The sequence below is a fragment of the Mugil cephalus genome, chromosome 14 (genome assembly GCF_022458985.1).
Source record: "Mugil cephalus isolate CIBA_MC_2020 chromosome 14, CIBA_Mcephalus_1.1, whole genome shotgun sequence".
Classification (NCBI taxonomy): Eukaryota; Metazoa; Chordata; class Actinopteri; order Mugiliformes; family Mugilidae; genus Mugil; species Mugil cephalus.
The window spans coordinates 7,792,812-7,819,407 of record NC_061783.1 but is presented as its reverse complement, the minus strand read 5'-3'; the positions used below and the strand labels follow the sequence as shown (position 1 = coordinate 7,819,407).

At 43.9% G+C, this 26,596-nt stretch overlaps 1 protein-coding gene across 1 annotated transcript in view; it reads right to left on the bottom strand.

Annotated features, from left to right (window-relative positions):
* csmd2 (CUB and Sushi multiple domains 2) overlaps nucleotides 1–26,596 on the bottom strand; it is a 236,551-nt gene that overhangs the window by 195,374 nt on the left and 14,581 nt on the right. The window contains exon 2 of the mRNA XM_047605624.1: nucleotides 21,452–21,668. Within this exon, the coding sequence (XP_047461580.1) occupies nucleotides 21,452–21,668 (217 nt within the window). The remainder of the gene's footprint in view (nucleotides 1–21,451; nucleotides 21,669–26,596) is intronic.

Below are 26,596 nucleotides of genomic sequence, written 5' to 3'. Positions count from 1 at the left end.
TCTTATACTCTCAAACTGTCACATAACATCATCAGCTATATCTTGTATTGTTCGATTCTATGTGTTTCCTACAGCCCGATGTATGTCTCTATGACAGAAGTTTGTTTATCTTGTTTCTCTTGCTCTTCTTTCCCCTCTATCTTCTCTGTTTCTACCTGGCTGGCCTTAGGCAGATGGGTCCCTCCATATGCGCTGGGTTCTGCTCAAGGTTTCTTCTAGTTAAAGAATGTTTTTTTTTGTCACCGTTGCCTTCAGGCTCGTTCTGGAGGTTTCAGGCTGTTATTTTTAAAAGCGTCTTGAGACAATTTGTATTCTTATTGAGGCTATATAAGTAAAATTGAATTGAACTGAATGAATAATATCTAGCCATGAATCAGAGGTGTGCAATAAACACGGGCTAATGATGTCTGCTTCACTGGGAGTTTGCCCAATGATGCCCGAACCTGGGCAAATGACTAGGATGTGATGACAAACACCCTTTTAGCATTTTCATTGAAAAACAAAGCAAAAAAAGTAATTTAATGCCATCCAAGAAAAAAAAAACAGCTCTTGATATTGTTAATATTTTAATCTAAGTAAGTGTGTAATAAAAAATTCCAACAAAATAAATTCAAATCATTCATTTAAAAAAGTGCAGTACAGGAGTAACTCCCCTATAATGTCATGGTTACTTCAGGTTTATTATGTTTTTTGTATTAGTAGTAGTAGCTCAAGTAACAGTTAGCATAGTGCTCATTTCCCTTGCTCTTCAATGAAGGCCTTAATTGGTTCACAGTGACCAGCTGTGGCTAATTAGGTATTAATAAGGTGGTCAGCTAGCTAAACCTAGCTTGTTCTTATAGCCTGAGTCTTGTTAAAACGGACAAAAAAAACAAACACTGCATAACACTGGATAGTCATACAACTAACCAGAACAACGAATTATTATACTTATGCTTAGCGGCAAAAGGCATAATCCCTGTTAAATTTGCAACTTTTTCAAGTAAACGCTTCTCAAACGGCGGCCATTTTATTGCACAAAACAAGCAAAAGTTTGCTCCGCCACGCATATTTTAAGCGGCTAACTCGCTAGCTAACATTTCTATAAGAAGTGTTTCACCAAGACATTCGCTGCAAAGGCTAGCTAGATAGCATTATTGATATCACCAAAATCAACATTTATCGACATCAACTTGGCATTTTACCTCATGTTTTTTAAACCAATCATTTATAATCAGGGTTGCCCGTTGAGTTTTCTATGAGTAAAACAGTCTCACCAAATGCTTCGGCTCTAGCTTAGCCTCTAGGTTCGGCTGCATGACACATGACTGCTGCTGTCAGGAGTTTGTATAGTTTGTAGTAAGCAGCATAATTAATTAAGCAGGTCGTCATTGTCAACAGAGCGCACCCTGGTGGTGCGAAGGTAAACAGCACGGAGTGAGCTTGAAGGGGTGCATATAAATAATTATATATATATATATATATTTATATACACTAAAAAAAAATAACCGTATCACTTCATGTTTACCTCAGGTGTATTATCATGTATTATCATATCATATAGAAATTAGGTTGAATTAGGTTAGATTAGGTGATGACTGTAAAGAAGGAAAAAAAAACGTAACAACTATAGATAAAAAAAAATAATAATAATAAATTCTACACACAACTGGAGATGAAAGTTGTTTGCCATGCTTTAGCCTCCAGTAGTGCTTGACAATATAACAAACTGAAAGTTTTCTCTGCGTTTCACTCGACTGCCACCGAACTTTTTCTTTCCTCTCTATTGCTCTTTCATGGCATCCCACAGGGACTTGGGTCAAGGCTGTGGGACTGTGACTATAAATTTCTCATGGGAGAATGTCCCTTCGACAGGTGCCTAGCATGCTTTGGATGCTTCCTGTTGAAAGAAGCCACTTTCTTGCTCGGATAACTTTATGGTAAATTTCTATAAGAGTGTGTTCAGAATATCGTTAATACTCCAGACGTCAGGATTCCTTTGATAAATACAAGTTCACCTACACCAGCGGTCCCCAACCACCATCACGCAAGCCATAGCCAAGATGAGCAAAAAGCATCCCTCTCTGCAGAGCTTCTTTGAAAAGAGGGAAAGAATTAATAGTGAAACAGCAGAAGACGCCAAGTGTTCAGACAAAAAGAAAGCTGCATTTGAAAGGAAATACCATGAGTACGACTTGAACTGCCGGTTTGATTCACACGCTCCAACCCCTCTCTGTAGGAATATGTTGCAACCAGATATCCAACAAGCCCATGAAGTCTTCAATTCATCACACGGAGACAAAGCACCCTTTGCACTGAACGATAAGCCTTTAGGGTGATATAGTACAGCACTAGAGTCATTTTATTTGCTAATATTAAAGGAAACCTTTTTTTTTTTTTAATTGAAAATTGGTCCATGGTGCCAAAAAGGTTGGAGACCGCTGACCGACACCACCACCCCACCTCCGTGCTCTACCCCTTAGTGCAATCTCGTCGGAAATTGGAAGCCGTAGCTTTCTCCATAATGTCTACCATCAGGCCCATCCAGGTCAAATTTCAATCTGAAGATGACACCGAAAAAGCTGCACACGTTCTTTTTTGCAAATTTAAACCCAACTCCCTCATTCTTTGAGCTCCTGAGCGGTTTCTGCTGTATTACTCTGCCTCTGTATCCACGGTCGTTGATCAGATTTCAGAGTTGCATCTGGTAATTCTCCGAAGCAATCCCCTCTGCAGCACCCCGTCGGTTGTTTTTGTTTTTTCTTATTTGTTTCACTCACAGCTACTCAGTTTTCTACAGCTGCTCTTTCTGCGTCTGCCTTCTGAACTTTTTGTCCTCATTCGCGACTCCAACATCATTTGACTTTTGGACGACGTGCTCCGCAGCGGAGGCTGGAAGAGTTGTTTTTTGCTGAACAAACGATGCTTGACCTTTCCTCTGGGCCAGCTACGGCTGTTATTGCCGATTCTGTGGTTGCTTTTAACTAACCAGTCTGAAGGTGACTGATAGCGGATGCCGGGGTCATGTTCACACAGGTGCCGCAGACACTTAGAACTTTCACTAAGATGAGTAATCTCAAGAGAGAGAACATGATTTGCCTCTTTTAGAATAGTATTAATTTGTCATGCTCTGTACGATGGTTTTATCTGATGTCTTAATTTGACTAAGCCTAAAGTTGTGGATGCTCCCTTAGTGACCTTGTGGTTACGACATGGGAAGCTGTGTACACAAAATGTTTGCTGTTTCAAGTGGCAACAACTGATTCTACGCATTTCCTACATTAACACACTAACGTTTGTATGTATGACTGTAAGACTCGTTAGCAGTGTAATAAATTACCACCAACCACTGCCAAATTGCCCCATCTGCTATTCTATTTCCTAAAAAGAACTTCCTAATAACCATTAGTAATGGTCAGCACACTACAGACTGTGTTGGAAACTAGTAGTACAGCTTTGAAGAATTAGTATTTCGTTATTAGGAGGAGCAGCTTTCAGCAGCAGCTTTTTTCAGGTTCAGCCGTTAAACCCATTTAATATGTTTGACACCCACATAAACAGTTGCTAATTAAACAGGTGTCCGCTGTCCACAGGTCGATGCACCTGCGCGCAGACACCAATCTGTGTGTGCATGCGTGTGCCATACATCCCTGATTTATGGATTCTAATAACGGACACCTTCGTTCACCGACTTGTGGCTCATTCTCACAATTTCCCTTCCCGCGTGTTTAATTTTCTTTTCCCGTTCCCACGTGTGGTCTCTTACTGAATCCCGCACTTTGCTATCTTATCACCTCCCTCCCGTTTTTCATCTCTCAACACGAAGAGAGACTTCCGTATTTCGGCTCGTCCTGCAAAAACGCCACAAAGTGCAGCAAAGATTGACTGAAGCAGAAAGGGGAGAGGTCTTTAACACACGTATGATTTCACGTGTCTGTTCACGACTGTCACAGCGGGATGTCTGCTAAACGGTGAGACGCGTGTTCATGTAAATAGGCCCATCGCTGATCGCAAATCGAGTTGGAAAGCGGCCATCTTGATTCAGCGGCGCACTGCGGTGAAGTTAGGAGGCTTGATAGGAGGCTATGATTGAGGGGAGGTAAGAGATGAGCAGCCCGCAGACTGGAAGGGATGGCGGCATCCAAATCATGATCACCTGGCATGAGCCACATATGGCCCTCAATCATTTTTTTTTTTTTTTAAGCAAAGAGAAAACAAAATGGATCCTGCCAGAAAACAACCCTACGTGCGGCCGATTTAATATTGCAATGTGACATGGGATGGTAATGAAGGGAAAGATGTGAGCCATGATTGCTTCTGACTGATACAAAAGAACAGATTTGCAACACAGGTGCCTCGAGTGAGTGGAAATTGAGGAAGGGAGGACGGAACGGAGCGAGGGCAGGGACAAAGAAGGAGACAGGGAAAAATTGCACATCACTGACTGCTTCTATTATTGGGAAAGCTGAGTAATATCAGAAATTAGGTCCTCCGAGGAGAAGAATAGGTGCGTGCGCACATGGCTGCTTCCACGCTGAAGAGCAGCTATATGCTGCATGGAAGTGTTTGCGTAAGCGCATGTGTGTGTGTGTGTGTGTGTGTGTGTGTGGGGAGAGCGGAGGTCTATTAAGAGGGCTTTCCACCTGACTGGCCTCAGCATCATCTCAATGAAGAACCTCTGCATCCAATTATCCCACCGCTGCCCATGGGAAGGAGAGCGGGGTGGGGACAGACAGAGGGGGCAGCGCAGGACAGAGCAAATGTGCAGAAAGATGGAGAAAGAGGAAGAGAGAGAGAGGGATGCTGTGATGAGGAGATGGCAGCAGCGAAGAGCCGGCGTGTGGGAATGTATGAACCCCAACCATGAGCCTGTGTGGAGGATGAGTCATGGCGAGAAACTCCTTCATTAAGGTCTACGGCTATTCAGGGACACATGCTCACACGAACACTCATATGCAGTTTTATTCGTTTGTTTGTTTTTTTGGCGTGTGTGTGTGATCTCTCCTCCCAAATATATGCATGTTTACAGCCATAAACAGACAGAGACTAAATCAGGTCATTCGTCCTTTAATCTCATTCACTCAGTCAGAGTCTGGGTTTGTGTGTGCATATGTGTGTGTGTGTGTGTGTGTGTGTGTGTGTGTGTGTGTGTGTGTGTGTGTGTGTGTATGTGTTCTCAGGGTTGAAGGTAAGCACAGTGCTGATACAGCTGATTTTACCCCCAGAAGGAGGAAAGAGGGAGGATAAAAAAAGAAAAATAGACACAGCAGCAAGATTTTGATGGCTGAGAAGAGGGGAGACGTTAGCCAATAAATGATGGGTGGTGAGAGAGGGACAGGGAGGGCGAGTGCAGAACGGGGGACTGCGTGTGGATTCTTTTTTTTATGTTTTATTTTTTATGTGCGTTTGTGTGCAGTCCCTCTTTGCAAGAACCCACCGTGGTGCTATAACCCGAGTCAGTGGTCAGGGTCAGTGGCCGGAGCTCCGTGAGCTCTCTGAGCTCTCACGTTAACTGACTGCGAACCAGCGCGAAGCCACCGCCACGACAAATGCTCACACAAAGCCCCTGCTCTTTCGTACGTTTCGTGTGCCAAAAAAAAACATTCTCTAAATTGTTGCACTGTTGCCGCCCCGTGTGTGTCTGCATGTGACTCATCGCTGGCTCTGCTTACAGTGGGGAAAAAAGCTGACCCAGCGGAGGTTGAAATGGCACTTCATTCCCGCGCACGATTCGATACCCACCACTTAATAGGAAGTGTTTCACAAGCAATTAAAGGTTACTTCTTTCAGCCTTCTTCCCCTTTCTTGTTGGGTAAGCTGTAATGCTGCGCATCCCTTTGCCCAAGGGCAAAATCTGGCCTTGATAGAGTTGTCTTCGACGCTCTCAGTGTCAGTTAATATTCCTGGTATTTAAAGTGTATTACTGGTAGTAAGGTGTTTTGCAGAGATAGAGGTGGATTCAACTTCTAAAATATTAATGATTGTAAATGAAAGTGAACTAAATCTACCAGATATTTTGAACTCATAATCAGGCTCTATCCAGAGCGCACGCAGTCACCCAACAAATAGGTATGAGTAGACAGCAGCAGCAACAGTTTATAAATCTCATGCACAGCTTCCCACGGATCCCACAGCCCATCAATATTTCAAACGCGAATGATGTCTGTCTGACTCGAACAGTCTCGTTCCTTCAGTCCGCCGTGCCATAAAAGGCGGGGCGCGGCATGCGGCTCCGAACGCTTGCCTGTGACGTCATGAGGTATCTGCATATGGCGGCCGAAACGCGAGCCTCTCAGATGTCTCCGACGCCGAGATAATCAACCACATAATCGACTGAGAGGCACGCCGCAGTGAAGTCATTAACGCGGAGAGAACCCGGAGTCTCTGGAGAAGGGGAGGCGGCGGGAGCGGGAGCAGCGGCGAACGAGGGAGGCGGGAAAGGAGAAGGTGCGAGGAGGAAGAAGATGTGAGTGGGAGTAGAAAATACGAACAGAGGTTTGAGGAGATTCGAACAGATGAAGGGCTGTAGAGTAAATAGGAGCGACTGAGCGGGAGTGGGTGGGGGAGGTTGGCTGTGAAAAACAGACAAAATGTGAAATCTAAACATCAAAATAACTGAAAAGATGTGATATGTGAAGGGAGATAACAACACGATGATGAAATCATCATTTACAACGTGAGAACGTGGATTTTATGCTTCGGGCCCCGTCCACATGTTCAGGTGCTTCCTTATCGCTTTGTAAAGCAAAGGGTTCATTAGCGGACTTTCCGTAATCTGGTTGCCTAGGTAACCATCTTATATATATTTCCCACTTCAAATGTTTCAGGGTGAAACATGCAAAGTATTGTTCGTGTATGAACAGAGCCAGCTCTTCTAGCAGTCACCGCTCTCTATTTCAAAGGAAGATTCCATCACAGAAGCCAGTGCTCCATCTGGGTTCACCCGGCGCTCCAAGCTCGCTACCAGCACCGTGAATTTGGTGCTGGGAACCATAGCTGTGGACCGTGTTTCCGTGCGTAAACCTGTTTGTACACACACCCACTTTGCATGGTTATAGGTGTTTTTCTTCTATCACTGCTAAATAAAAAAAAAAAAACAGTTGCCAACACAACACAGAGATGGTTGTGTTTGTGTGCAGAACATGCAAAACGGCTCTCAAAGGTTGAGTGGGCGTGAATGAGTGAAGAAGTTATGGAACACTATAACGGTGTGTTTACCAGAGATAAGTGCTCCCTTGTCTTAAATTAGATCTATTTCTTAAATCTAATTCTGCTAAAGGTTCGGAGTAAGTATGCCATTATGGCTTACGCAGACGCACACATATTTATTTCCACCAGAGTGTCTACTAGTCATCAAGTGAGTGTGACTGGTTTATCTCCAGGCTATCTCCACTCTATTAACAGTGTATTACATTGCCCTGATGCTATCTGCATCTTCCCAATGAGGCAACATTGTCGGCCGCCCCCCTTTTAAATGGTATTAAGTAAATGGTGTAAAAGTGCATGAATGTGATTTGGTTGCTATTAAGACACTTCACTCCTCATCCACATTGTATGGTTTGGATTTCCCACACATACAAATGTAAATCATACCTGAAATAATCTAATATTGTTGAAAGACATGTATTCCTGGCCTGCTCAGTGATTGGAAGCACTTGATGTAGAATCCTTAAATGAACAACACAAGAGCCTTGAATCAAAAAATACAAATTAATTCTTTGTTCATTTGGTCCCCCTTTGTAGAGACATAAGTCAATTACACTTACAGCAAACAAATCAAGGCTGACAAATGGAACAAGGTGACGTTCACGCGCCGGCCGTGTTTTCCCCTGCTCCGCACAAATCGCTTTGCAATAATCCTCAGGCAGAAAACAATTAGGGATAAAATAAAACTAATTCAATGTTGTGCCACTCTCGCCCCTAGGAAAGTGACAAAGCTAAGTGGTAGCCATGAGATATGCTGTTGTTTACTCGCCTGTGCCAGCGTACGCGTCTGTGTGTGTGTGTGTGGATGGATGGAGCAATTATGACACACACAGAGATGGAGTCAGTGATCAAGGAGAGAAAAAGGACACACGTTAAGAAACAGAAGGAGAAAACAAAGGGAAAGAAATCCTTCAAGAATGAATGGACATAGTGTTGCGCATGAATGATGTAATGGTGCTCGCTGCGTATTTCACCTTACATAGAGAATCTATACTGTACATGAAGATGGATGATGTTACCTGTAGGCTTTGGTCATCACCATCTGGACTTCTAACTTCTGACATGAAGAAAAAATGAGCAAAACAATGAAGAGTGAATGGAGCTGAAGGAGGTGACTGATACTTAGGTGGAGGTATAGTAACCTGTTGAGATACTCGAAGTAATCGCATCCCTAGTTATGAATCATTTGAGGTAAATACTTTAAAATGCATCAATTATAAGAGGTAACAATTGTTATTAATGGTGAAATTAGCTACTGAGACCTAATCTATTTGATTGTACTAGGCTGCAAGCATGTTTATTAACAATGAAAAGTTGGGTATTTTAATATCTTCAGGACCTTGGGGACTGTATCAGTCCCCAAGGGGACAGGGGACTTGTTTGAAACAAGAAGCAAGTGCATTCAACGTAGGTACAAACATTTGTATGAGTCGTCAAGATTTTCAGCATTTTGCCATTGTTGAAAGCGAAGCAGGAAGTGGAAACGACTGCATAAGTTACGGCGTCTATGTCCCGCCCTACCCTAAATGAGCCTTTAGTTTGCATCATTCGATTTGTTAGTGGTTCCTAAAGTGAGGGGCGCTTTCTCTTTTGGAGCAAGGAGCTATTGCAAGATGGGGCAGCTGAATGAGGCTCGCTCCAACACGAAGAGGTTTGTGAAAGAGTTCTCGGCTGAACACGCTGCAGAGGATGAGTCCTCATCAAGCCAGGAAAAGAAAATGTGACGGGGCACATATCGCCCTCGGTTTCACCAGTACAACGCTGGGGGAGAGACCGCAGAGTGTAGTGTGTCTAAAAATATTTCCTTCTGACAGTTTGAAACTTCGAAATAGTTAAGACACCATTTAGAGACACAAACGCGTGTTGTTGTTTTGTTTTTTTTACTTTATAAAAACTGCATCTGTGTGTTCAAATGCTCGACTCTCCTCATGTATATTGTTGCCTATATAGTTGCTCAATGTAAAAATAGGCACAGGATATGGTCTCAAAGACAATTGATGAATCAAACAATACAACCACAAGGCACATCTATGATATATCAAAGGACATAGAGTATCAGCTTAATGATAAGGTAGGAGAAAGACGCTGCTTTGATATTGTAATCTACAAGCGGGGGGCCTTGCAGAAAAACCTGTTCTACTGCTCTGCGTTAGTCTTCACGGTTTGTAAAAAAATGTGACGTTTTTTGAGGTTTTTAACGGGATGCAACACTATAGGATGTAAACGGCAGTTGGCATATTTCAATGCACTGTTTTGGCAAGAATGGATGAGGAAAACAAACATTTTGGGGACTGAACTGATACACTCACTCCCTGAGACCGTGAGTGTTATTTTAAAAAGTTGACTCTGGCTCATGGGACTACATTCACCGACCCCTACACTCTCACTCACTGGATGGATGATTTCGCCAAAGGAGGACACAGAGGGGATGGAGTCTAGTCTGTCTTTATCAAGTGAAGCCTCTCCATCATGAAGTTTTAATTAGTTCTACTTGCAGCAGTAGTATCTAGCAGCAGTAGTAGTTTGAAGGTCCAGTGACGACTACATAAACCGTTTATGACGCATAATGAAAAGAAGACCAGGTAATGTGTTGATTTTTTTCAGTCTAACAAGTATACAGATTTTCATGTGTAAGAAATACAGCTGGCGAGGGTATTATATGCACATTATATGTATGTGGTCACCTTCTCTCCCTCCTTCTACGACCGCTGCATACAGCCAGTGGAATTGTGGTGTGCCAACGTTTTCCATTAACCGGACAGATTGAGGAGCAAGTTTGTTTCACTTCTGCCATTAAGTCTTACATCATGTTCATGTTTGCCAGTTTGTGCTTGGGAGGGTTATTAATGCAGAGTGAATCCCCATCCCCACAAACGTCATTTTAATTTGACACTGAGGCAGCAGAGCGGTATGCTAAGAGCAGAAAGGCAGATTTTGTAATTGTTATTTTGTGAATAGGCTGACAACAGCCTGCTACGTTTGTTACCATGTTTGGGTAGCTGTATTTCCAGGAGTGGAAAAAAATGTGGATGATATGAAGATCTGAATGGACAATCTTTCTTTTTGTCACATCCATAGCAGAAATGCGGTTGGCAAACGATCAGTGGGTGGACACATAATGAATGATGGATAAATCTGGCACGTTGGCAGGGCTTGGAAGTCCAACGGGTGATAAGTTCCCATTCTGAGAAATGCTACAGAAAATACAGAATAATAGTGTGGCGACCATGTGGCCGAGGACCTGTCTATAATAGATAATGGCTATTTTGAGTTTGGTGTGGAAAATACTGAACTGACTCTGACCTTTGACCCATTCAGCATCTTTGGAATTAACTGAAATGCCAACCTTGTCAAGCAGCAAGGTCAGCCACTGGGCTGACCTTGCTAATGCCAGAACAGATTTCTGCAGACATGTTTCTGAATCTTTTTAATCTTTTTTAGTAGCAGATTAGATTTTCTGGATCATTTAACAACTACATTCTTTTGATCATGTCGGTGATTAGTTCTAAATGACACGGAGGATAAGAGGTGTACGTGCAGAAATGCATCCGTGCAGTGCGCGGCTTTAAACGCAAGCCGCGGATGTTTATCCAACCCAGACCTCTGAATCTACAGTACATTCAAAATCTCTCCCTCCCACCGCGCTCTTGAGTTTCCCCCTCGCTCTGCAGTGGGATGCCACTAATAAACTCCAAAACAAGGCTGGGCAGAAGATCTGATTAGCCAGCGGAGCTAACAGGGACACAGTGACCGATGGAGCGCCCAACCAATGCTATTGACTTTCTACCCGCCTACCCTTCTTTTGTTCCTGTGGCAAGGATGATCAAAGAATATAAAAGGAAGGAGGCAGCGTCGGGAACGGGAGAGGAGGAGGTGGCGTGCATTTGTATGCGTGTGTGTGTTCGTGTGTGAGCACTGGATCTAGAATTAGCTGCAGGCTCAAACAAACACTACTCATATGCCATCTGTCTTGCTGCGGTATACTGTCAGAGGATCTCCTCTGACCTTTAGTCACTCTGTGTGTGTGGGCCTTGACATTAATCACTTTCATATTGACCGGATTATTATATTCTATTTCAGTTTTGGGTCACCCCTGCAATGTACAGCACGCAAACTGATTGATTCGCTTCTTTTAAGATGGGATTGATAACACCGAGAGAAACCTTTGACGTTCAAATAAGTAAAAAAAAAAAAGAACACGTGCAACTGGTCACATGCAACAAGTGCCTAATTACATCCCAGGCAAATCCTTTTGACACAGCGCGACTAGTGCTTACACACTAGCGGGCGTGTGTGTGCCTGCGCGCAATACGTGCACTTTATCCATTATCACGTTTCACAAGGTGTTTGGATAACTAATTAGACCGCTATGCGCTGTATCTCCCAGGGATGAGCAAGGGAAAACAAAGGGAAAGAATGAAATCAAGAAAGAGAAACGTGACTGCAGCAACACAGAGGCACATAAAAAAAATAATAAGAAAAAAAAATGAAAAAAGAGAAAATCAACACAGGCTGGAAAAATATGGAAAGGATTTGTCTAAGCTGGAAAACAAATGGTGCACAAGGAGAACGTCTGCGCTTCACAGTCCCATAGATTACAGCTAAAGGGAATGTATTTCTTTTGTTTTGTGGTTTGGGGGGGCAAATACCAAAGATTCCGTGCCACACTTGCTGGCTGTGTTCCTGCTTTTCTGTTCCTGCTTTTCTGTCTTCATTTTCTTTTTTTTTCAGCAGTGCAGTCTGTGGCAGTCAGGAGGCAGATGTTTGTGAAAATTGGTATTTGGATTTAGATAAGTCTGACAAATGAATCCACAAACGGAGCAATCCGAGAAGGCGCGTCAATGGTACTGGTGTCAACTCGCATTTTTGCCAAGCGACTTTGCGCTGCACCTATCCAGCTCTGTCCATTTCCAGAGTCCTTCGGGGCAGATAGTTCAGTAACTTGAAATATCTGATTGAGCGAAGTTAGAACGTAGGAGCCTGCCTATCTTTCACATCTTAACACTTCATTTCAACATCAAATAATCTTTATTGGCTGTGTGTATATTGTTTTGTGCATTTAACCCATTCAAGAGAACTCACATGGAGCAGCCATGTAAGGCCCCGGCGAGTGGTTTAAGGATTTTTCACAGTCCTAAAGCTGCTTTATTTTTTTACTATGATTCCACAAAGTATATATGTGGAAAAAGAAGTAGTTGGGATTACTAGAATCTGGTGAATTAGTCAAAGGTCCTGCAGTCTATGAGGGCACAGTGGTGTCTTTTCTGTCCTAATTTCAGCAGAGCCTATTTCACATATCATCACATTGACAGGTTAAAATCCATTGCTCGTGCATCCCATGCAGCTTCCGACTACTTTCTTACAGTGGGGCCTGCAGTCCCTTTGGTATTCTTTGCACTTTTGTCTGACAAGCGCTATTTATTTCAACCTATTTCAGTAACAAATTTGGCAGTGAAGAACAAACAGGCGGTGGGCTGCAGCAGGTCTGCAGTTCTTTTCTCCAATCATGACTGAAATTGCTCAGCGGGTAAACCAGTCCTCATTGTACCCGTGTGCGCTGCTGGATGTGATTTACTTTTGTTTTGTTTTTTTTCTTTCTTTTCTTCCCAGAACTGCTGCTTCCAGGTATATTTATGGTAAATTTGAATTCATTCTGATGGAGGCAAACACCATCAGCCATCGTGGTGCTCTGCAGGAAATAGGTTCAACAAACCGGTTTCATCCTTCACTCCCAGCAACACGCGAATAAAGAAAAAGTGCGGCACAACAAAAGGCAGCAGGTTATATTTTTATATCTTCCAGAGAGGCGGCAGCTTCAGAGCTTGTGGTACCAACAAATTGGGGAAAGTGGTGAGATAGTGAGAAGTGTGGCGCAAGTGAAAGTGAAAAGGCTGAGAGGAAAGCCAAAGGGCATTACGGATAACCCCTCTCATCCTCAGTGAGGCCACTCAGGAGTAAATTTAGCCACAGACTCATCCGGCCTCGTGCCGAGAAGCGTTTTGGGGGCTCTTTCTTGACAACAGCTATCAGACTCCACAGCCAAACCTTCAACCCCGCTACCTGTGACTCCCAGGTCAAGCTGTCTCAGCACGGACACTGCACACAGTGTGTGCACTATATTCCAGTGCACATTCCCTTTTTTTTTTATTCCCACCTATATAAATCACACAGGTAAAAAATATTTTATTCAAACTTAATGGGCAACAGTGCACATAAGCACAGATTTCGATTTTATACCCATTTTCCCTTTTTTTTGACGTAAAGGCTTGAATTCTTGACGTTAACTCTTTGCTTCTGCCTCAACTTGAATTCTCGCCTTATCTCATGCAGGACAGGGCTGCAGAACTGTTTCTAATAGCTCCAAGGATCTGAACAACGAGGTTAAACAAAAGCAAAGGAAAAAGACCTGTGGAGCCATGATTAAATTATCACTTCAAACTTATGCTAATGTAAAATATACAAACCTGGATTTAACAAATGCTTTTCAACTACCTGCAGTTACGTAACCACTTAATCTTCATGTAGCTTGCATAACAAGATGCTAGGTATAAGTCCATAATTGGTTGGGTATTGTATTAATGAAACACCTGCTGCAGCCGAAACTGTAGCTCCATAATATTCAAAAATGAATCATTTCCACCGCTTCGCAAAATGTGAAAAATTGAATTTTTAGGTATGCTGCTGCATCCTAACAACGATGAATTGTTCGGAAGCACAACAGACGCCGTTTCCATCTGAGGACTGCTCTTATGCACACAAAAGAATATTGACTGTCAAATCATATTTTTATTGACTGTCAAGTCAAATGTTTTTGGAAATTATAAATGTCCCACTGTTGTGGCCGGATCAATTCAAATTTACTGGAATAAAGGGAAATTATGTCAGCAGTGACAAAGAAGAAAGGGCCATGACGAGCCAGATTCCCCCGTCTGTGCCGCCATGTTAACAGACACGTTAGACCTGCAGTGTGCCTTAGGTATTGTAATTGGAAAATTGTGACTGACGTGCTTTGCATAAGTTGTCATGGAAATCAACAAAATGAATTCCCTGCTGTGCGATGAGCGTAACATCCACCTCCCACCATCCCTTTGTTAGGTGGTGTTTATCACTTTACATCATGAAATGCACGGCTTCATCTTAGTTTCTTTCAGCTTCTGTCGGGACAATTTCTCCTGACATTCAGTTATTTAGTAACCTGTCAAAAATTATAGCATTTAGATGTAAAATAACACCGAACCTGTGGTTATTAGATAGAATGTTCCAAGTGAAAAACAAGCAAAGCAAAGCAAAGCAAAAAAAAAAATAAAAAAAATGCAAAGCTGCGAAATCCTTGATTTTACGGCACACAGGCCTTTTCAAAATAAGACATTACAACCTACAGGACCAATCTGTGTAGTGCAAATCTGCTCTACTTGTTTTGATTCTTTTTGTTTTCTTTGCACAAAAATACTACAAAATCAATTAGTTCATTCAAATAAATAATAAGAATTTCTGCCACATAAAATAATGATGTTGACATAAAATCTTAAGATAGTAGGAAAAGGTTCTTTTTTGAGAACTACTCTCGACTAAAACGGGAACACTGAGAGCTACATTGGTATAATTTTGGCTCTAATTTGAAGCTTGAGCGGCTCCACAGGCTGCACGTCCCGGAAACGCATTCGACTCAAATGACCCCAAGCACAGAAAGGCTGAAAATCACACATTTCTCCCTGAACGGTGCGCTGGATATTTAATCTTTTATCGCGGCAGGAAAACATTTCATTTCACGCCGCTCCTGAAGTGCATCCTGTTAAGAGCATTGATGGGCCCTGGGATGGGAAAATGTCAATAGCGGAGCGCGCAATGAGTGATACGCAGGATGTGGGGTATAAATTCCCGGGCATCCAGTTGATTATTTCTCTAATCTGGGCCTAATAATTCTGCCTTACAGGTGCGGGGATGCCATAAATCTCTGCATCGTTTCACTTTTTTTTCCCGGCGCGAGATGATGAAAAACAAACTATCACTCTTCGTCCTGTTTTTAGCAGTCTGTCGTTAAAGCTGGCGTTGATAAGTGGCAGTCTCTCCATTAACGGCCCAGACTCAAAGGAACCATAAATTCAAGTGTGTGTGTGTGTGTGTGTGTGTGTGTGTGTGACCTGTGTGGGGGAAAAAAACAACAAAAAAAACAACCCAAAAGATGACATGTCCACATAGTGTGCATGTATTCGTCTAGATGCTGTTGAATATGACGCTCAATCAACCACCACAAACCGCTAAAACCACGCAGCCTTGTCCCCACACGTACAGAGATTCGCACATCTCCACCTCCTCATTTCGGTATGTGCCACAGATGCCACATTAACATACGAGCATGTGCGTCTCGGGCGTGAACAGACAAAAGTAAAGGAACGTGCGCACGCACACATTAAACACAAGTGCGTCAGAGTGTTTCGCGCACTGGAGTCATTTTCCAAAGTACGCCCCGTGAGAGATTGATGGTCTGGGCCTTCACCAACGAAGAATTATCGCTGTGGCAAGTGTTCAGGCAGGAAACGTCACTGAACGTCACCCGAGCTCACCCTGACCCGCGGCCATTGGCTCTTCGCGAGCTCGACTCACTGACGAACGCCGCGCTCGTTCGCACACGCGACGCGAGACACGGGTGGAGATGAATAAACGCAAGCAACGGATGCAAAATGCAGAAAAGCCTCTGCAACCTTTAGAAATTGTCGGCCTTTTTGTGTATTCTGTGCTGTGTGTGTGGTGTTCATTTTTATTTGTATTCCAGTAAACCTTGATTTTGTCGACACTGACTCAACTTGCTGGGGTGAGCTGTCCATTAGATCCTGCTTTGTGCCTCTGCCTGCTTCCACACACAAATATCCGAACTTGTATTGTGACACGTCAGTCTCGCAGCACAGAGGGGCACAGAGGGCTGAGTGTATTGTCGACGCCATTCCCAGCACCATGCACTAGTGCTCCTTATTTAGGTCCTATCGGGCCTGCAGGCTGAAAATCTGTCCCTTCTAAGCCTCACCCTCCTCTAACTCCCTCCCTCCCTCCCTCTCTCGCTCCCCCACGCTCTCCAGACTGCCGGGCCTTAAGTCCCTCTGTTCCATCCCTCCGTTCCAGTGATGGGAAGGCATGTGGGGAGCCTTCACACACCTCAGCAGCTTTTCCCGGCGCTGAAATGTACCCAGTGTTCCCCCGACTGGCACTTACAAGGTGAAATGTGACACAAAAATGAGAAAAAGATTGCTTCTTACAAGTAAGAAATGTGCACCCTCGCACAGAGTGACAGTGAGTGAGCTGGCGGAGGCTCGGTGTCTCACTTAAGGTCAAGCCGACTGTTGCAGCTCGGGCTCTGTTTAACTGAGAGCGTCGGGGTAACTGGTGTCTAGGGAGGCGTTTCCTAAAAATAACTTAAAAGTCACCTCGTTTGAGCAATAGTTCTTTACTTAGTAAACGTTTATTTTGGTAATGGCCAAAAAAAAGAAAAAAAAAAAAAGATGAGCCAGTCCCTCATGGGGAAACCGGACAGAAAAGTACCGCACAGGATTGGTAAAGTATTATTTAAGCAGAGAAGAAAAATAACTTCAATTTTAAATTGTAGTATTGGTAAAATTGACACAGCATGTGTAGACTGGTAATGTAATGCCGTAAGATATTACCCTTGAAAAAGGAGTTTTCATTGTGTGTGGTCTACTTGGGCTTGGACTTGTTTATTGACAGCAGCAGAATTGAAAGACCTTCAGTGAAAACACACCAGTACATACTTACAGTACGTACATACAGTACGTACTGTCCCGATTATTAGAGTCATAATAAAGTATGTGGAAGTGGAACTTAAACTGTTGTTTAAGTGTTAAATTCACACTGATTCATACATTATTAGTGTACACTACCAGTCAAAAGTTTGGACACTCCTTTTCACTGATTACAGTGCCATTGTGTTCAATAAAGGTGTTTGGCTGGTAGTGTCTATACGGCATTACTTAATCATTAATACATAGTGTATGGACGGAGCTGGTTCTTCTTGTCGTCACCACTTAAAAAGACATTTTAACCTTACAGGATCTCTGGGCTGCCATGCCATTGGTCGTAGAGTTTCAGATTGTGGATTTTTGTTCTATGTATGTTATACATATATACGTTTTTGGTGTTTGGGCATTTTGTCTAGTCTTTGATGCTTGGTGAGATATTTTACTGAAATGAAACACGAGAGAACCTGAAAGGGAAAAATCACTATTTGGATGAGCTGTTAAATCTGACTCCAACTACTGACTGCATTTGTAAGATGTCAGAAGCCAAAAAGGTTGGAAATCCCCAGCTTAATATTAAACAGTGTGTTGTATATTTAAAAGGCTTTTTTTTTCTTTTTCTTTTTTTTCTAAAATTATCATCTTGGTATAACTTGTCAAATAAATGTGGAAGTATAAAATACAAGTATTTTGACCATCTTCACTGATCAGTTCTCACATTATGCCACTGTTTATATAGTTGCTTTCTACCTTTCAGTCATATGTTGGTATGTTTAAAGGAGGAACTTGCAGAAACTGTATGCAGGAAATCCTTTATACTAACTACTTCACTATCTGAGGTTAGCACTGCATCTTGAGTGATTTGAAAACTTTCCATTCAAATGACACAGTCAGACAAAGCCCCACATAGCAGAGGTGAGGGTCAGTCGCTGTAAGGACTAGCATTCATAAGTTTCTGCAGCGAAGCAAAGTAATAACATACGGATACTATAATGTAAATCTGGAGGCGTCTTACCAACTCTCACCAACACCATGGTTTAGTAACCAAGAAAGAGCATTAAACGACAAACATTTCGCCTCGGTGTGATTTAAAAAATAATGTAATAATAAATGTAATAAAATAAACGGAAGCCGCTCGGTACCTGGAAATCAAAGGAAGGAGAAGTCGTAAGAGTAGTTTGACATTTTAAAAAGTTCTATTATTGAGAAGATTAATCTGTTTTTTTTTTCTTCTTCTTCTTCTTTTTCAAGTTGGGCACCATTAATACAAAGTAATCATAACGTTTTATCCTAGGTCAGCAAAAAGACAGGAAGCATCGGGGGAAACAGGTACTCCATTTACAATGTGGTTACATTCTGGCTGGCCAGAAGATGGATAAACTGACAAGAAGAAAGAGCCATTACTGAATCCTTAAATCATACATTCTTCTTCCCCTTTGCTTCTTGTCTTTTAGCTAAATTAGGCCAAGCATCCTGAATCCAGCCCTATAACTTAAGGCAATCAATCATTCTTGATTTGGCAACATCTGTAGTTACTTGTGGCAATGACAGCAGCAAATGTAGTCTGATACAACAGGCCACGGGGTGAAAGGAGACGGTTCCAGCGCCTTCGAGGTGGGAAAATGCAGCTCTTCATCTGGCGCCTCACTGTGGCTCCTCCTCCTTTTTCTACTACCCACCTGTAATATTTCAAACTGCACCGATGTCAGAAAACGCCAGTAACGGCCACTGACCTGTTTTGCTGGATGAATGTTTTGATGAAAAGTAGCAATCCCTGACAAATGTATTTAATTTCCTGCGATTGCTTCATAATAAGAGTCTCTCATTCTGTGATGGATGGCGACTTAACAGAAAGTGATTTCAGCGAAAGATGCATCGTTCATCTTTTCATCTTTCATACCACAATCTCGAATGCGGAGCTTTTCCTAATTGTTCCAGAATGAACAAGCGGTTCGAACATGCAAAAGCCGGTAATGGTCCTTCCACAGAGATTCCTTTAATGGCTCCATATTATCCATTAGTTTCACATAGCCACTTGAGCAAGGCTTGTTCTGCTGCAGCTCAGTCTCTCCCTGTTTGAAGTAACTGATACGTTCCACAACACAGAGGGCGCAAACTCCACTTAAACAGTTAATCGCCGCGCAATCTCTGCAAATGACTGCTCTCTTTAATTAACAGCGATCATACAGCAACGGCATCCCGCGCTCCGGGTTTCTGACTTTTGTCACCGAATGCGGTGTCTCTGCTCTTCAGTTTCAAACAATGGGAATTTCCATCGGTTTTTCCGTCTGCTCCCCAGGTGTCACGAGGGATTGTCAGTTTAATGAAGTGCTGCCGCAACAGACTGACTCATATGCGTTTCTTAAGGAGTGGCTGTGACTCAGGAAGCAGCTACTCCAGGGATATGCGCCGTCACAAACGCACAGCGGTGCCTGCAAAACATATACATCAGTGCACATAGCCGAACTTATTTGTAAGCCGGCGTAACAGCTATTTTCTCGGCTTTGCCGCGGGAGCAAGGAATGAATTAATGGATGCGTAAACAAATCTGGAGAAAAGTGACGGCTTTGAAACACGAATCAAAGGTGATCATTTGAACGCGAGGAGAGGCAAAACATTCACTTCTGATGACTACTTGAGATTAAAGGAAATACTCTGAGCCCTACAACCTAAAGCGCGGCGTGCATGAAAGGCCGATCGGATCCGGGGCACACGCGCACACGCACAAGAAAGAAAGAAAAGAAAAAAAAAGTCGTGCGAGACTCGAAATTGAGAACAGGAAGAAAAGATAAGATATGGGGAGAAAAAACAGGTGAGAATGAAATGAGGGGAGTGAGAAAGAAATTGGAGGAGGAGACGCAAGAAAGATGGAAGGAAAATTACTTCTGACACAAGTGGGAGATGAGAGCGAAGGGAGGGCTGAATTATCAGACGCGCATCTGTGCGTGAGTCGCGTGCGCGCGCGTGTGTGTGTGTGTAGGAAGTGAAAATATACATGTGTGCTCTGACTGTTGACTGGTGAAAGCTGCTTCTAGCTCAATTCCCAGCTACTTTCCAAGATAAAGTTTGAAGGCTCACTTTAACAAAACTCTCCGTCGAGGCGAGAGGAACTGCGGTCAAAGACGAGACAACGCAGGATCCGAAGGAGATCCCTGTTCCTTCTTCTGGAGCTCTCTTGATGCTCAAGCGCCGTCTCCCTTTTCTTCTAATTCATTGTCTGCCCCTTTACTCATTTTCAAAGCTCGAGGACTGAGAAAAAGGGAGCGGGATGGAGGGCGAGAGGAGGACGCTTTTCCCCGTGTCCCGCTGGAGCATCAATATACAACAGGGCCCAGAGGTCCAAGCAGGAGAAAGGCAGAGGAGAACAGCGCAACAGCAATCCATAATGGATTTTCTTCTCTCTTTCATTCGTTTTCTACGGGGAGACGCGGTGGAGCTACCGCTGGCACGAAATGAGAGATTCACTGGGGGGGGAAGGGGGCAGAGAAGGGGTGAGAGGGAGAGGTATCGACAGGGAGAAACGGAAAGGCCGCTGAAGACTGTTGAGAATATTTTTCACATGCGCCCCGAGAGAGCTTCGCGAGGCCAAACACGTAGCAGAAGGCGACAGGACTTAAAAGCGTTGTTGGTGGAGCTTCAGCTGATCAAATGGAGAAACGAGCACTAATTAAGTTAACGTGCAGCCAACAGCCAAGATGTCTGACTAGGTATGGAATGGAAAAACTAATATCAGTAAAAAACGGAAACGCATCGATGAATAGCAGCTCAGCTCAATTCAAACGTTTAGCTCTTTGTATGGCAAGCCCTAACAATGTTTATTTTCTTGCGCGCTTGAGAATACCTTAACTTGGCAAGCATGAAACTCTACAAACCAGAGAGCCGGATTTTCAGATGTTAGCACAAGGCAGCGTGTTTTTTCTGTTTTGTTGTTTTTTTTTCCCCTCTAAGGCTGTTAAATTGATGGTTGTGCAGGAGGATGAGAATGTTGATTCAGAAATTGTTTACTGGAGCCTTCACACTCAAGTGAGCTTTATTTAGTTTTTTCAGTAGCTCTGAGGCTTGAAATGTGCCCAGAAATCCCGGCGAACAACCTTGGATTCTGTCATAGTGTCCGCAGTCGAGCCGGTATCTCTGAATTCTGCCCCTGAACGCGTCGCAGATTTTCTCTTCCACTATTTCAGACTTTTGCCCATTTTCCCAGTTCCCATGCAGTCCACTACCTTCGTTAATAACTCCGCTTTTTCAGTTTAATACCATTCGGGCTTTCATATCACGTTTTTTGCCCATCACATCACATTCATTTCCCCTTTTAATGGAGAAATCTCAACAGTGAGTCCAGCCAATATCGCTGTTGTAATCCGTAATTACAAACGAGAGACAAATTTGATGAAAATATGCGTCAAGCGATCTTATCTTTCTGGAATTATAGCTTAAACAATGACCTTTAACAGCGTAATATCCTGTAACTGTCGCCAAAACAAAATAAATGAACGGACAAATACAAGCAAAACCTTTGTTACCTTGTCCGCAGGTTCCCAGGGCTGGGCGGCCCGTCGTACACAGACAAGATGTCAAAGTCCTCCTCTAGGGCGAAGCCTTGAAACACCAGCTGTATCCGGTTGTGCTCCGCCGCCACAATGACCCATGTGCAGTTGGCATAGTTAGGATAGCCGTACGGATATCCAGGGCTCTCTATTGTCCCGTTGGGATTCTGTAGTGTGTAACTGCAGTTCTGAGCTGTGAAGAGAAAAGAAGAAGAAGGAGAAAAAAAATGAGTTATTAAAAGGCTGTAAGGCATGCTTGGACAGCTAGCTAGAGTGTAGAAGTGTTGAACTCTTCTGCAGCCAAGAAAGGCACCTACACAGATTCTCACACACACACGCCAAATCCACACCCGCAGTCAAACAGTTTGCGCCGAGCGCTGCAACATCCATTATCACCTACAGCGTGCAGCATAAACCATTAATACAGTGGTGCTAAATGGCTCGCCCTCTCCCAGCTTTCCCCCCACCTCCATCATCACACATTTGCTCCCTCACCGGCCCTCCCAACACATTAGTGATAGGTTCCCGTGTTAATACGCAACGTAGCCGGAGAAGAGAGGACGAGGGGACAGGGCGGGAGATGAGGAGGCACACTTTAGCACTCTTTAGTTAATTTTGTTTTAGCAGCCTTTAATGCTGCCTTTAATCTGAGCTTTTTAATTGTGTTGCCATCTATCAGTACAAGGCCGGGTGCGTGAAGGGTGAGCCGTCTGTAAGTTTTTCGACCCCGAGCTAAGTGACTTGTCTTCGACTGATCCGAGCGCGACTGAGGCCTTTAATCAATGTTGGGATTTAGTTGTAATTAATCACTAATGGGGACTGATGTGTGATGGCGCTAACTATATTTTGTGTGGCTCTTCGCGTGGTGAGGGTATTCGGCGTTAATGGAACGTGCATAAAAAGATATCATTTGGCGGTTAAACCGAATCACTCATTAGATCTCATCTCAGCGGTGATGGCCGTCTCCTCCAAGCAAAACAGTTTCATGGGAAAGTTTGGTGAATATGAGCAGTCAGCTGTCTGTCTGCCACTAATGGTGCATGTCCACAGGGCAGCACTGGATGAGAGAGGTCGCGTCCTTTCACAGCACTGGCCTCTTGATGGTCATGCTTTTAGGCGTTGTCACAGCAGATGATTGACTCAACAGATGTCAATTCCTCTTCCGTGACTACTCACCAGCCAAGGAAACAAACAAGCTATGCAGGCCCGAGCCACATATAAAGATGAGCAAATCCTGTTGGGCATTTTAACATGGAGGTCAGTGTGGACTGACTCTCTTTTTGAGCCTACCTCAACTGATCATTTGTGGAGCTGTAGTGTTTTTTTGATGCTTTCCCCGTTGGTTTCATCTTTCAGCCCTGAAGGTTGCTGCATGATACCAACCAGTGATGTTGTTTCAGTGTGTTTTTAGCAGTATTTTCTGACTAAAATCAAAACTTCAGAGAGAGCACGGCACATTGCTAGGGATAGAACTGAGCCTGCCCCACTGCGGTAAGGACTAGAGTCTCGCGGGTGCTATCAAGATTACTCAACTTGGCAACTTGGCAACTTGGCAAGTTGCCAAGGAGAGTTAGGTCACATGGTTCATGGAGAGAAAAATTGTGGCAAAGAGGGTCTGTGTGAAGGATGCGGAGGAAAAAAAAAGGCTCTCGTTTAATTAAGATCAACATGTTTATTTATGCTGCAATCTAAAGTTGAGCATTTCAACAGTTGAGGACCTGAACCTTTGCGTCATTTTTCAACCCCGGAGGTTGCCGCTCGAGCAACACGGTCTAACGACTGCACAAACACTTTCAGACTGCCCCCGATTGGATGCACGCCTGGACAAGTGGGCTATCTGCTCCCAGATTTCAAGCTGGAATTAAGCCACGCATTTGCCAAATCTGCCATCGGTGCCACTAGACGAGATGAGCTCCGCTGGACGCCACTGACTTCCATAAATATAAATGCAAATGTGGAGTGGAAGCCGTGGCAACCATGTGACCATGCCTCATCTCTTGAAACGTCACGTGGTGCCCACAGTATAGCATAGATATTAAATAGACAATGAATGGGCAGCATGGAAACAATGGATTCTGTGGACATCTATCATGAGACAGCAGCACTGTCGGCTTATTGTCTCGTATGCTTCTTATACAAATGATCTGTATTCCCCTTTAGTACTCATCGGCCAGACCCCTGAATCATTATTAAAGCATAATTAGGAGAGTGCAATCGTTGAACACCTGTTACCTACATATCCGACAATACTGAACAACAACAACGCAGCGGATATGATATTCACTTTGTTTATTTACATCCATAGACGAGACTGGGCAAACGTCTGTGACAAATCAATGCATGGAAATGAGCTATACTCCCCGAGGGCATTGAAGAGCAGGAATCTCGAGTAAACACACTGCAGCTTCGAAAACATGTGAAGGGCTGCTTCACTAAGTCCCTCCGGCGGGATACGTGTATTCCTCATTGAACGCTTGTGAAACTTCCATTCACTGCTACTTTGCGTGCACTCTCTGATGCGTGGGACGATCCCAGAGCTCCGAACAATCTGACCAAATTTTCACTCTGCAGCGCGCCTCGCGTCGGAGAAACCAGCAGGGATTTAGAGGTGCCGAGCGTGAGCAACAACAGAAGAAAAATACAAAACAACAAAAAAGAAATTTGGGGCAATTTTATTGCCCCTAGGCCTTAAATAAATAAAACCTTTCTTGTTCAGGGAGGAAAAAGAAATGACGGAAAAACAAGCATGGCCATGGACAATCCCCGGTTTGCCTCATGAGTGCATGCTGCACTTGCTGTCAAGGCAATAAGCCCGGTGTTTAAGATTTCAGAGGTTAAATGCAGCGTCGCAGTGTTTGCGAATAAATGAATAAACGCTTAGCTGACACCCCCACATGCAGGGACACATACAGAGAGACAAAAAAACAATATTAGCCTTCGTGTTCCAGGTAGAGGATCAAAAGGCTAATCAGATTTTTTGCTGTTGTTTTTTTAAAGATCTGCATTGTCTGGCTCACTTCAGCGGCAGCAGGGGGATAATAGCATATCCAGTCACAGTATATCCATCATGACATTGTTGACTCCCTGGGGCCTGCCTCGTCAAAAAAAAAAAAAAAAAAAAGTAAAAGGGGCTCTCAGCCGTCACTCTTGAGCGCTTCACATGCGCTTGACCTCTTCCGAATGATGCCACTGTGTGCGCACTTGAACCCCGGCGACTTGAATACATTGGCGCTATAGGCGCATAGTGTTGCACCGGCTCTTTGTTCGCAGCTCGGGTCCGCGCGCGAATTCTTAGGATAAACCGTGTAAAATGGGATTAAACATTAAGCAAACGTGACCTATATATTGTACGGAGAGCTGGAAATAAGCTCCGCGCTCTTATGCCTCCTCTTTGTGTGCATTCTCGGTCCTCATCTTTAAGCAGTAACAAGAGAGAGGAACAAAATATGATCAAAGCCACAGCTATCGCCAACTGATTTTTCATTAAAGCCTTTAAATAGGCACGGCAAGTGAGGATCCACCCCCCCAATTACCATCGGGTCAATACTAATATCCAGGTAAACCCCTCATATCCACCTCTCCCCCTGATTTTCATATACGCAGCGTGGTCAATAATCTCCTCATCATCCCCTTCATTACGAGGCCTCTGTCAGACAAAATGCCAATCAATGGTCTACAGCAGCATGATGGCGGAGCTTGATGGGGGTCACCGTGAACCGCTTGGCCCTTTGTGTATGTGCAATGAGTTAGCAGGGCGAGCGAAATGGACTGTATTACCAAACAATACCAGGGAGGTTAAAGAGGCCGAATTGTTATTAATCAGTTTCGGGCTCAAAATTAAATTCTAGGCCCTCGAGACGCAGCCAGCTAAAGTGAGAACACCACAAAGCTGAAAAGGACACGAAAGAGGGAGGGTGTTTTGCGACCGTATACAGTCAGGGTGCAAGTGTTGTTACGGGATGGAGCTGGCTGTACATATTGATATATGATGGGTGATCTACCAGGCAGGAACTCATTCGCTGTGTTTTATGGGCACAATTAGGAAAAGAGAAAAAACATCACGATGAAGAATACATCTACCGAGTCTGCAGGAGCTCGGCTGAATGATGTTTTGAAGTGTGAGTACCTGCGCCAAGTGACCGACTCTTAAATCGATAATGATACGTGCAATCTGGGATAAAAGATGGAGCTTTTAGAGGCGATGCTTCCTCCTCTTTCTTTTTCCTTTTTTTTCTTTTTTGTTCTTGGGCTGAGGCAGCTGTACTCTTGCTGAAAAATAGACAGTTGGAATTCAATTGTACAAAAACAGACACATCAAAGTTCGCCCGGAAATGCATTTCTGGGACCATTAAGGACCAACTTACAAAAAAAAAACCCCATCAAATCAAATTTTCATATTACTGAGTGATAACAGGGATGTTTGCCAGACGTTTGCGTGGTCATACCGAATCGGATCTGAACGCGGCCGCTCAGGAAACGGTTTATGCAAGTGAGGTTAACCGAGGTTCTTCGACTCTACTCCCTCTGTTCTTTGAAAACCCTTTGATTAAGTAGATCCCGCACTTGGGGCTTGGTTGAATTATTTAAGCCTCTCCCAGGGTGCATTATGAAATTAGCTGCTGAGAGCTGGTGACCTACTCCGCGGTGTAAATCTGCAGGGAAGAGCCCATCCAGCAGTTGACCCCATCGACACACCATAAAGACCCCATAAACAGACTGCTGGCCGTGCTGTTTCAGCCTCGGCTAGACTACCGGCAAAGTGGAAGGTCGTGTTTTCTCAAGTTGTGTAAGTTCAGGTGCGCCATTATGAATATGGAAGAGTAGCACATATGCTGGTTCAGCAATTAGGAAAATTGTTTTAGCGCATTATTTTTTTCCGCGCGCATGTCTCCGGGAACTGTTAGCGTTGGCTTGTTAACTGCGCTCGGTGTTCGACAGATACATCGTCCAGTGCCGAGCCCACTGTGCCACTGGCAGCATCCGCCTGGCGCCAACCACCTCCGTTGCGCACGTTGCCAAGTCAGTGTACAGGTGTGACCTTGCCGGGGCAGCACTCCAGGTTCTACCTGCGAGTTCGCGTGTGTTTGTTTGTGTGAGCGATTGCTCGCTTCGCTGGGGCAG